We start from the raw sequence: 12093 nt of genomic DNA, 5'->3' as shown, positions 1-12093 counted from the left end.
TTAAAATTGGAGATCTGCTTCTTTATATGTTGTACGTAAAGTCAAATTCATGTCATTTTAATTTGCATAATTCACATGCTCTCTAAATGCAACCTTGTGAAACAGTGTACATTTGGAAATTAATCTTTTCTGTTTTTCCTGATTCTAGGTTTTTATTAATTCGTTTAAAAGAATTTTGTGGAGAATTCCTCAAGAAAAAGCTTCATCTTTCTAATTGTGTGGCCATTCATAGCTTAGCTCACATGTACACCCTGAGCCAGCTTGCTCTGAAAGCTGCTGATATGATACGGAGAAATTTCTACAAAGTGATTCAGGATGAAGAATTTTATACATTACCTTTCCATCTCATTAGAGACTGGCTTTCAGACTTGGAAATCACAGTTGATTCTGAAGAGGTCCTGTTTGAAACAGTTTTGAAGTGGGTCCAAAGGAATGCTGACGAGAGAGAGAGATACTTTGAAGAACTCTTTAAATTGCTCAGATTGTCCCAAATGAAACCTACTTACCTTACTCGACATGTCAAACCAGAAAGATTGGTGGCCAGTAATGAAGTTTGTGTCAAGCTGGTAGCTGATGCGGTGGAAAGACATGCTCTGAGAGCTGAGAACATACAGTCTGGAACATTCCAGCACCCTGCTTCTCATGTTTCTCTGTTACCTCGCTACGGGCAAAACATGGACGTGATCATGGTTATTGGAGGCGTATCAGAAGGGGGAGACTATTTAAGTGAATGCGTGGGATATTTTGTTGATGAAGACAGATGGGTAAACCTGCCTCATATTCATAATCACCTTGATGGGCATGCCGTTGCAGTAACAGAATCCTACATATATGTTGCTGGATCAATGGAGCCGGGGTTTGCTAAAACTGTGGAACGATATAACCCAAATTTGAATACATGGGAGCATGTTTGTAGTCTGATGACAAGAAAGCATTCTTTTGGGTTAACAGAAGTCAAAGGGAAGCTCTATAGCATTGGAGGACATGGCAACTTTAGTCCTGGTTTTAAAGATGTGACTGTTTATAATCCTGAGCTCGATAAGTGGCACAACTTGGAATCAGCACCAAAGATTCTTCGAGATGTCAAAGCACTCGCCATCGAAGACAGGTTCGTGTACATTGCTGCCCGCACGCCCGTGGATCGCGACACTGAAGATGGGCTGAAAGCAGTCATTACTTGTTATGATACAGAGACTCGACAGTGGCAGGATGTAGAATCTTTGCCACTTATTGACAATTACTGCTTTTTCCAAATGTCTGTGGTTAATTCAAACTTTTACCAGACAGCCTCATGCTGCCCCAAGAGCTACTCTTTAGAAAACGATGAGGCTACTCGAAAAATTGCCAGCCAGGTGTCTGATGAGATCCTCGAAAGCTTACCTCCGGAAGTCCTGAGCATTGAAGGAGCAGCCATTTGCTATTACAAAGATGATGTTTTCATTATTGGAGGTTGGAAAAACAGTGATGATATTGATAAACAGTATCGGAAAGAAGCCTATCGATACTGTGCTGAAAGAAAGCGGTGGATGCTTCTCCCTCCCATGCCACAGCCTCGTTGTAGAGCCACTGCTTGCCACGTGAGAATACCCTACCGGTACTTGCACGGCACACAGAGATACCCGATGCCTCAGAACTTGATGTGGCAGAAGGACCGGATCAGACAGATGCAAGAAATACACCGGCATGCCTTCAACATGCGGCGAGTGCCAAGCTCTCAGATTGAATGCTAGATCTCTAACAGGTGCAGCTCCCAACAGTGAGACTTGTTTTCCTAAGGCTGAAGGTGTTCAGACTGTTACTGAAGAAAGTATGACAATAACTTATTTTCTACCTGAACTGATTTATTACAATGTATGAAAGAAAAGTTGAACCCTGATAGATGGAAAGTCAGTTCCAGATGGAGTAACTTTCTTTAGTTTGCAATCTTTCTCCTTGGTTTATATGTACATACTAGCTCAATAGGATCTTACTAAAGATGAGCGGAAAAATTGGTTGTGGTTCCTTGGCTGTTTTTCTGCCAACAAGTTAGACCTCCTTTGTCTAGGAACTTAATATTTTAAACATGCTTTAAGCACCAGATTTACTTGCACATTTACTTTGATTTTCTTCTCCATTTTTTTTCCCTGAATGGTTGATTTTTGACAAGACAAGAATTTATGCATTGAACCCTCTCTACAGTGCAATAGTGAGACTGAAATCCGAAGGAAAAAGCACAAATTTTCAGCATGGTTTCAGAATGTTTATATTGATATTTTATTGTATGTGTTTATCTAGAAATACTGTCATGTTTATTTCTAGAAGAGATGACTGATAGAAAAACTTGTTATTGTCTCTGATAGAAAAACTTGTTATTGTCTCATGCATTTATTTATTTTTTTTTTTAGCAGCTGTTCTAAGACTTCAGACCATCAAGCTAAGATGGTGGTAGTTGGCAAAAGCATCATTTAGCTGACTGAACACGGAGGAAGTTACATATGGGAAATTTTACTTCTCTAGGAAGAAAAGTATGTTAGTGTAAACTGGAAACACAAATCATTTTAAAATTTTTGAAACTTTTTTTTCCAGATGTTGCAGGTCTATTTGAAGTTAAGTTAATGAGTAAAGATAATGCTTATGACAATCAACATTCAATGTCTTCCATGTTCATTTTTGTTGTAGTACATAGCATGTAAATATTCATTCCCTTCTAAAAGGAACTTTTTTCAAAATTGAAAGGTAGTAACAAACTCCTAAAGTTGCTTAAAAGAAGCTTAATTATATCTTGGCCCTGATTGTGATAATAGACTTTTATTGAAACTTGGAGCCCAGAATATGGAGTTTTAGTGTGCCATTCTGGCTTTTACAAATTTACCATTACTGTGGTGTTTCCAGTGTCTTTATGCAGTCTTCTGCTTCTCTTAATCCCTCCTCAGCATTACACACACCTGTACTCAGGTTGATTCCTTTATAAAAAGGACAGTGCTTTTTCCCTGAGCAGAGAATATTCTTGCCCAGGTAGGAGGTCCTGTGTGTCCAGTATCATTTTCTATTCACAGATTATCTTTATCTTCTTAGACAGTCTAGTGTACTCATAGAGAAGTTAAATTCCAAGCACAATGATTTTATTCTAGTCCTTTAGTGTAATCAGACATCTAAAGAAAAAAGCACAACCAGAAATTTGGATTCTGCAAGACTATTACTATTTTATCCCCTGAAGTCTAGAAAGTTTCCTGAAATGTCTAAATTATTATCTCAGCCTAAAAAAGGTGTTTTGGTTTTTTTTTGGTTTTTTGTTTTTTTTGATAAGTCGGTTAGAAATATGGGTTAAAACCATTGAAGGGGAAAGCTACAAGTCCTAGATGAGACTTCGCTATTCCTTTCCTTGTTTTATCAATTTCCATTTATTGTAGTTATTTCAGTAAGAGAGTTAAATTCTGAAAAAAAGTGCTCATTCAACTTTTTACCCTTTTGAGTTGTGAGACGTCTGTGCAAGTAAGAAAAGCTAATTGGATAAGTCCTCATTTGTGTCTTCTAGACAGCATAACAAACTGGGTTGGCTTTTTTTCCTGTCGAAGTAACTTGATAGGGCCCTAGGATTCTGCTTTCTGTCTAGAAGAACATGATTTAGGCAAGTTTTGTGTGTTGAAGTTTTGTCTCAGGGTCATCTTCTGAGATAGTCATTAACAAATTATTTGTAAGATTGTCCTCCCCCACTTCTGCCTGCCCCAAATTCCAAGATTTGGCAAAAAACCTCTGCCCCAAATCCCAAGATTTGGCAAAAATTAAAACTAATAAGATTTAGGTATAATCTAGTTTTGAAGCCTTGATTGAAACTTGTTTTTTAAATCAGCAGGCAGCTTAGACCATGGCTGAAAGGAAGGGGTAAGTCTTTGATTGCATGATGATGTGTGCAGGATTTCCTGGCTACTGAATTCCTAATTGTCATGTGTGAATCCACTGTGTGATTTCACATAAGTAATTATCGTGTTTCTGATATAGTCTGACTAACTTGTTCATATGAACGGAAACCAGATTTGCTAAATCTGTTCAAGGCTGACATTCTGATGGAAACTGTAAATAACTTCCCAGATTGTTTGGAAAGAAATTTTCTTTTTTGATGACAAAGATTGTAGTAAGCCGAGGCTTCATAGAAATAAGTCTTTATATATCACACAAACCTTTTTCTACTGTTGCTTTTATTTTTGTTTTGTGGAAGGAAGATGGAGGAATTGATCATATTGAAAAATAGTATCTATATTAAACTTTGAATTAAACAATATTTTAGAATGGGCTTTGTGTACTATGTTTAAAAACACCATAAAAATCAATGGTATATATTAAGAATGTCAGTCATGAGCTTAGTGTTTAATACCTCTCAGTTGCATGATTTGTCTTGTGTATCTTTAATAGTCAGTTTCATTTTTGCTGTGTCAATTGATAAATAATTGATTTGTTAAATAGTCATGAAAATCATTGACGTCTCTTTTTTGACCACTTTATTTTATAATTTCTGGGACCAAAATAATTTTAAAATACTCTCCTTTTTTGAAACTGGAAAGATATTGTGTGTGGAGGAATTGGGTGGATTTGTTTCTTTTTTTCATCTCTAACTCTGCAGGCTGCTGGTGAAGCAGTTTCTAGGACACATTCCCTCCCCCCTTTATGTTACTCTTTTGACTAAATAGTGTAGCATGTGATATATTTAAGATACTTCATTTTCTGCATCATATTACTAATAACACTAAACTATAGATAGGGAGAGATAAATTGTACATTTTTATTACTTGATCTAAGCTAAAAAAAAAAACCTCCACCACTTGTCCTTCTCAAATTAAGTTTACATGAAAGAATGTACTGACAATATTTCATGTTTCTGAAAATACGCAGAATGGTGAAGCAGGTTCTCTGCTTAATACCAGAAAAGTAAGGTGCTTACAGGTGGTTGTGGAATATTAGAGAAACTATTCAGTCTCTCCTTTTCGCCTTGACTGTCATTTTGTCACATTCTACCACTCCAGGTAACTTTCTTGAGAAAAAAGTCCATTTTTGTTGTGCTGCTTACATTTTATGTCTGGTCATTGGAAACAAAGCAGCTCATAGTTGAACTGTGTAATACAGTAACAAAAAACACAGTAGTTATCTTGCTTAAGGAATCTAATTAGGTAGCTGAATTCCTGCTCTTTGATTACCTTTGTGGACTTTGTCTTATTCTGTAAGGTCATCTCTGTGAATTCCTACATGGAAGCACATCCAGTAGAGAACTTGTTAACTTAACCCTCCTGCACAATGCACTTGTGAGAAGTAGTGCTTGCCTTGTGTTCAATGATCTTATGATCCACATGCTAAGGTTCATTGAGTTACTTGTAAAATATTTCATTTGTGTTGATGCAGTGAGTTCCTTGGGACACTTTGAAGCATTACATTGTAAAATAGCTTGTTTTATGTTCCTAAAATTATTTTGTTCTGTGTTAAAGATACTTATTGTTTCAATGTAAGTTTTAAATAAATATATTTCTTTAAAGCTGGTTTGTACTGCTGCATAGTTTTTGGCTTTCCCCCCTTTTAATGATACATTGTTGAATATAATTGCCTTGTTCTTCCCCTCCACTTCCCTCACTCATCCAACCCTGGTTCCCTAAAGTTCAACACTTTCCAATACTTTTACAAGTTTAAACACTGCATTTATTTAAAAAAAGAATTAATTCTTATCACTTAGACTTTTTATTCGCTAAATGAAGAAGCTCATACAGGTAGGGTACTTGTCGAAGCGGAATACTTTACTTCATCTCGCAATGCTAATCCTGTGAAGTTGTCCCGTCTGGCTGCATACTCCCCAACATTGGCCAGCCCTGGTACCACACAGCAGCTCAGAGCACTGCGGTAGATGCTCATGTCATGAGCATCGTACCACTCATCGGTCTTCTCATCATAGCACTCGACGTTAAAGGTGGTGGTAAAGCCGTTGAAGCCGCCCACCACAAACAGAAGGTCGTCCACCACCTCAATGCCAAAATTGCTCCGAGGATTAAACATCGTGGGGATCGTACGCCATGTATTAGCCACTGGACTGTAGGCCTCCGCGCTCCTGAGTCTATTAGCTCCGTCAAAGCCACCGACCTACAAATTGCAAGAGGAACATGGTTGACTCATCGCTTCTGTTTCCTGAGAAAGCTCTCGGGGAAGAGCAGGGATTTTATACCTCCTCTTTCCACTGTATATCATGACGACTGTTTCCAAATGCTACTGATTATAGGGTACACCTATCTGTGACTGAAATCTGTGGGCTAATCATGTTGTTTGGAAGCAGGAGTGGCATCCACTTCCTAAATAACATGCCTTCGGAAACTCTATGAACTTTGATAGATGTTGATAGCTGCAGATGTTGATAGTTGTCAGGGAGCATTGGGCCTTTTGTTCATAGGGTCGCTATGAGTCGTGCTCCGCTCGAAGGCGGTCAGCAACAACAACAATCACATACTAGAGGAACTTACAGCATACACATGTTCTCCATAGGCAATCACGCCTATTCCACTCCTCCTGCTTCTCATGGGTGCTATGACCGTCCACTGATTACTCTCTGGGTTGTACACTTCTGCTGTAAACAGGCATTCGTTCCCGTTAAACCCACCACATATGTAGACCTGTATGAGGAGAGGGCAAGTATTAAAATTGTCACCTCTGGGATGTAGAAAGAACGAGGGGGAGCATGCAGGGGAACATTCCACTTAACGTTACTCTATACAATCTAGATTCCTCCCTGAGTTTCTTGTGTCGCTGCTTAATAAGTAAAATAAGGAGAGATTGTTGCAGACAACCAGTCGGTCACAGAGGGAAGGAGTCAGTACTGTGACTTGTTGCTGCCCCTCCCATCCACCCGAAGGAAGGAAGAGTAGCCTTCATTCCTTGGCTTGGTCGTCTGTCCAGCTCTCCCCTCCCACCCTGAGGGTTACCTTTCCATAAAGCGTTGTGGCACTTGCATCACTTCTTTGTTCGTGCATGGGTGCAATGAGCGTCCACTGATTGGTCTCTGGCTCATAACGTTCAGCGGTATTGAGTCGCACGTAGCCATCAAATCCTCCCATGGCGTAAATAAAGTTGCTGAGGACCGTTACGCTGACATAGCAGCGCCTAGAGTGCATTGGGGCCACCTGGTGCCAAGTCTTCTTGACTGGATCAAAACGCTTAACACTGTTGAAGTAATCAACGCTATCGAACCCCCCAATGATATAAACGTAGCCTTTCAAATACGCTGCCCCATGGTAGGCCCGGGGACTCTCTTCCTCACAAGTGACATTCACCCATCTGTCTGCCCGAGCATCGTATGCCTCAATGGCATTGGTGGGGCTCCCACCACTCCATCCACCAATTGCAAACAGGATGGCATAGGGCAGGCGGGGCCTGGTGAGTGGGTTAGTGAAGTCGGAGTTTGAGGGTCCATTCATGTTTAGGTCATACATGGCCTTTAGGGCATTAATGATGACTGGCTTGCACTCCTCACTATCTTTCACATAGTCATTCATCTTCACATTGTTCATGAAGTACTCGGCATGCATCAGAGCTAGGCGAACCTGAGAAGGAAACAGAAGCTCATTCAGTTAAGATGAGGATGCCAGGGAATTATTGAGTTCTTACCCTAGTTTACAGGCTGCCTTTGGACTGTGCTAGGATTATATTTTGTTTGGTGTTGGCATTTGTAACTCAAGACTTTCACTACTTGGTTTTGGAGATAACATGCCTTTACTTGCCAAGAAGGAGCAAGGATACCCCTTCTGCCACTGGGAGCTGTTAGGAAGCTGTAATTGAATACCTGTGTCTCCATTTGGAAAATAACCCACTAACATCAAGTTGATTCAGACTCCTCAGCAACCCTGCAGGACAGTAGAACTGGCCCATGTGGGTTCAGAGGGTAAATCTTTACGGGGAGCAGACTGCTTCATGCTTCTCCCTTGGAGCAACTGGTGAGTTCCAGCTACTAACCTTTTGATTCACAACCCAAAATTTACCCACAGCACCACTTTTTGATTCACAACCCAAAATTTACCCACAGCACCACTTGTTTACCGCTGAGTGACCCTCTGGTGGGTATTCAGAGGAAGTAAATCACACAGGAGTAGGTTGCCTGTCTTGCGCACAGCAGCTAGTAGATTTGAACCACATGCCTTTGGGTTGGCAGCACAACTCCTTACAACTAACTCACCACAACTCCCTACACTAGGGCTTCTCAATTTAACACAATGGAAAAAGAACTGAAAGGAAGATTTTGATCAAAGTATAAAACTAAGGTGTTAGCAATACCAAGAGAAAAGGGAAATGAAAAATTCAGAAAATGCCTAGAATGTGTCACATATCAGAGTGTTGCACAAAAGACAATTCCTCTGGGATAAAGTGAATCAAGAGTGAGCAATTAAGCATCCACAAAAACAAACCCCCCTCAAACCAACTAAACTTGACCTTGGGAAGCAAAACTGAAATATGCTGCTTTCTGTTTTGGGGGTCGTGAGAAATCCACTTTAAAATGGCCTCAAATACGGCATCTTCTTGTTTGACGTTCAGCTCATCCTTCTCAATGATATCCTTAAGTTCAGTGACTGACAGCTCTAAGAATTCTGCTGAGACTTTGACCATCTCTTCAAAGTTGTGCAGGATAAACATGTAGGCCTTCTGCCTCAGCTCCGGGCAATAGTAGTAGTCTGTGAACTTGCAGATGCCGATACAGTTATCCAAACATAGCTCCGATTTGAGGAACTCACAGCAGAGCCTGACGATACCCATGATGTTAAACTGGTCTGCAGCAGCCAGCAGCTTCTCCACGTTGTCCGGGGTGATAGGGACAGTCCGGGTATATGCATATTCGATAATTAGCCTCATCATGTCGGGGGAAATGCCAGGGATGTTGTATACCTTCTTCTCAGTGTTGTTCCAACCACTTGTAAACAGAGCTCTGGAAAAAAGAACAAACAAGTGGCAGTCACAGAAATATTTCTCAAGGTTGCTCCTTGTTCTCCTGTATCTTTTCTTGTTAAGGGAAACTTGGGCATTTTTTTTGGCATTTTTTTATAAAAGGACATGAGGAAGGGAGCTCTGGTGGCCTAGTGGCAAGACGGTGCACTGTAATCCCAGAGGTATGCGGTTCAAATCTACCAGATGCTCTGCTGGAGAAGGAGGAGGCACTTTCCTCCTGTACCAGTCAGATCCGATTTGATGGTACATGTAAAAATAATACAATAAAAATTAGAAAAAAAAACCAAATTAAAAAAAGGGCATGAGGAGTGTTGGAAATCAGTTGACCTGGAGTTGTTATGTACCTGACCCTCCAGTGGGTTGTCAGAAGCAGGACCCACAGAGCAGTTGATAGATTAAAACCACAAGGCTTGGGTTGACGATGCAAACCCTTCCCTCTAAGCCACCAGAACTGTCTGAAATAGAAAGGGGAAGGTTTATACGATGCTTTATATAATAAGGAGAGAATCCTTCAAAGGACGTTTATTCTGGTCACTTACATTATTCTCATGGGTCTTTTTTCACATTCAATGACTCAACAAACTGAATCTGGAACACAGACTCAGATCTCTTTTCTTCCAACTCATTGCCCACCAGATTCTACCTTGCTTACGGAAATGAAACTTGAGCAATATAAGTAACATGCATCATGTCCAGGATCTGATCCCTTCTCACTAAACTACTGCCTCCTTGGTCCGAGCTACTGTCATCTCTTGCTTAGATTGCTTGGGGAACTTACTGAGCTTCATGCTGCCAGTAATAAAACTTTTATAAGAATCCAAAAGCTTTCATCTTAAGACTTTGTACTCTGGCAAAGTTGTGCAGAGATTGATTCCAAGTCACGCTGGTAGGGATGTAAAATGGTATAGCCACTATGGAAGGTGTTCTGGTGCTTTCTCAAAAAGTTGGAAATAGAATCGAACAGATGTATGTTCACCCATGTTTATTGCTTTGTTATTGTGTTATTGCTATTCACAATAGCAAAGAGATGGAAGCAACTCATGTGCCCGTCATAAATGAATGGATAGAAAAACTATGGTACCCAATGGAATAATAATACACAGCATTGAAAAACAGTGGACCCATAAAACATTACACAACATAGGAAGACAGTACGCTGAGTGAAATATCTGCATAACATTTGTTATAAAATAGGACTGACATGGAGGATTGGAGAGAGAATAGGAAAATGTGGAAAGATAATGAACACTGCATTGGAACAGATGAGAGGAAGAACTGAAAGGAATATGTGATTAGTCATTATATGTATGACAACAGTCTGCAACTGCAGAGTGGACTAGGAGCAGGAGAGGAAGGAAAAGGAACCAATAGTCGATGAAAAAAAAATTCAAAAAAACTTCCTGACTTCCTTTCTTATTCAAAGTAAAATATAAAAATCTTGCTCTCCGAGCTTCGCGATGCCGTCCAAGGACGACATGAAGAAGACGCCGGGAAGTCGGCCAAGAAGGACAAAGACCCAGTGAACAAATCTGGGGGCAAGGCCAAGAAGAAGTGGTCCAAAGGCAAAGTTCGGGACAAGCTCAATAACCTGGTCTTGTTTGACAAAGCCACATATGACAAACTTTGTAAAGAAGTTCCCAACTATAAGCTTATAACCCCAGCTGTTGTCTCAGAGAGACTGAAGATTCGGGGTTCCCTGGCCAGGGCAGCCCTTCAGGAGCTGCTAAGTAAAGGGCTTATCAAGCTGGTTTCAAAACACAGAGCTCAAGTGATTTACACCAGAAACACCAAAGGTGGCGATGCCCCAGCTGCTGGAGAAGATGCATAAACAGGTTCAACCAATCTGTACATTCTAAAAAATAAAATTTGACTCAACCAAAAAAAAAAAAATCTTACCAGGGACTATAAAAAGCTCTCTGATATATAGACCATTAATATTCTCAGACCTTAATTCTTTCCATCTTGCCCCTCACTTACTCTGCTCTGGCCCTATTGCCCCACTTCCTGTCCTTTGAACACCACTGCTATCTTTGATCCTTTGTACTTTCTGTTTACCTGGCCTAAAAGGTTCAGCCAGATCTCCACATTTCTCACTGCCTCATTGCAGGAGAAGAAAAGAAGAAAGAGCACTCTCCTCCCAGACTTACTGTCTCGGAAAACCCACTGGAGGGTCAGCTATGAATCGGTTTCAACCCAATGGCAAAAGAACCACCACCACCACATCCTCTTAAAGGGAGCTCTAGTGGCCTACTGAATAAGGAGTTGCACTGCTAGCCCAAAAGCCAGTGGTTTGAATCCACCAGCTGCTCTGAGGGGGAAAGATGGTCAATTTCTTATGCCATTTATGTCCTCTCAAAACCCACTAGAGAGTCACCTATGAGTTGGTTCTGACTTGATGGCACATAACAACAATGTCCCTTGAAATGAGCTCTTGTGGCATAGTCTATAGAGAGCAGAGCTGATAACTGCTCTGGCAGTTCAAAACCACCATTGGCTTTGATGGGAAATCTCGTGTGAGTTACAGGTAGCTTCCCAACTTCCAACCCCCAGAGAACCTGTAGGGTGGGGAGGGGGGGTTCAGCAATGAGTTTTGAGTTGTCCCTTTGGATTCTTTGATCAAAAGCTATTTTGTCAACAGAGGGGTGATACTCTATTTAAAATTGCCCCTCCCTACTTTCTATGTTGCTTGTAAATTTTTTTCCTTTAGCACTTAATGATGATATGACATATATTTTGTTTAATGACATGTATTTTATTTGTAATTTAATGCCTTTTTTCCTTACTAGGATGAGAGCTTCATGAGAACAGGAATTTTTATCACCATTTTTTACTTTATTTCTAGTATCCCCACCAGTGCTTGCTACAAAATAACCATTTGGTTGATGGCATGTAAAGAATTATATTGACACCACAAGATAAAGGTAAACAACCCAACTGAAAAATGGGCACTGGATATAAACAGACACTTCACCAAAGATGACATTCAGTTGGCAAACAAACACATGAAGAAATGTTCAAAATCCCTAGCTCTAAGAGAGATTAAAATCAAAACAAGTATGAGATATCATCTCACCCCAGTCAGAATAGCAAAATTTAACAGAACAGCAAGCAACAAATGCTGGTGAGGTTGTGGAGAAACTGGAACCCTTATTC

At 40.4% G+C, this 12093-nt stretch overlaps 2 protein-coding genes across 3 annotated transcripts in view; one reads left to right on the top strand and one right to left on the bottom strand.

The window, feature by feature from the left end:
- The window catches only part of KLHL11 (kelch-like family member 11), a 12341-nt gene extending 10418 nt beyond the window's left edge, over nt 1-1923 (top strand). The window contains exon 2 of the mRNA XM_006901644.1: nt 149-1923. Within this exon, the coding sequence (XP_006901706.1) occupies nt 149-1730 (1582 nt within the window). The 3' untranslated portion in view covers nt 1731-1923. The remainder of the gene's footprint in view (nt 1-148) is intronic.
- Nucleotides 1924-5664: 3741 nt separating this feature from the next.
- The window catches only part of KLHL10 (kelch-like family member 10), a 9582-nt gene continuing 3153 nt past the window's right edge, over nt 5665-12093 (bottom strand). Inside the window, exons 2-5 of one of the 2 annotated variants that reach the window (XM_006901642.1) lie at nt 8431-8920; nt 6930-7547; nt 6471-6620; nt 5665-6096 (exon numbers count right to left, since the gene is read on the bottom strand). In XM_006901642.1, the coding sequence (XP_006901704.1) occupies nt 5722-6096; nt 6471-6620; nt 6930-7547; nt 8431-8920 (1633 nt within the window). In that variant the 3' untranslated portion in view covers nt 5665-5721. The remainder of the gene's footprint in view (nt 6097-6470; nt 6621-6929; nt 7548-8430; nt 8921-12093) is intronic. The other variant, XM_006901643.1, reaches the window with a different exon arrangement.

Source organism: Elephantulus edwardii, unplaced genomic scaffold (genome assembly GCF_000299155.1).
Source record: "Elephantulus edwardii isolate Elephantulus edwardi_28Jun2011 unplaced genomic scaffold, EleEdw1.0 scaffold00340, whole genome shotgun sequence".
Lineage (NCBI taxonomy): Eukaryota > Metazoa > Chordata > Mammalia > Macroscelidea > Macroscelididae > Elephantulus > Elephantulus edwardii.
The sequence above is the reverse complement of the archived record's forward strand: the minus strand, read 5'-3'. Positions and strand labels throughout refer to the sequence as shown.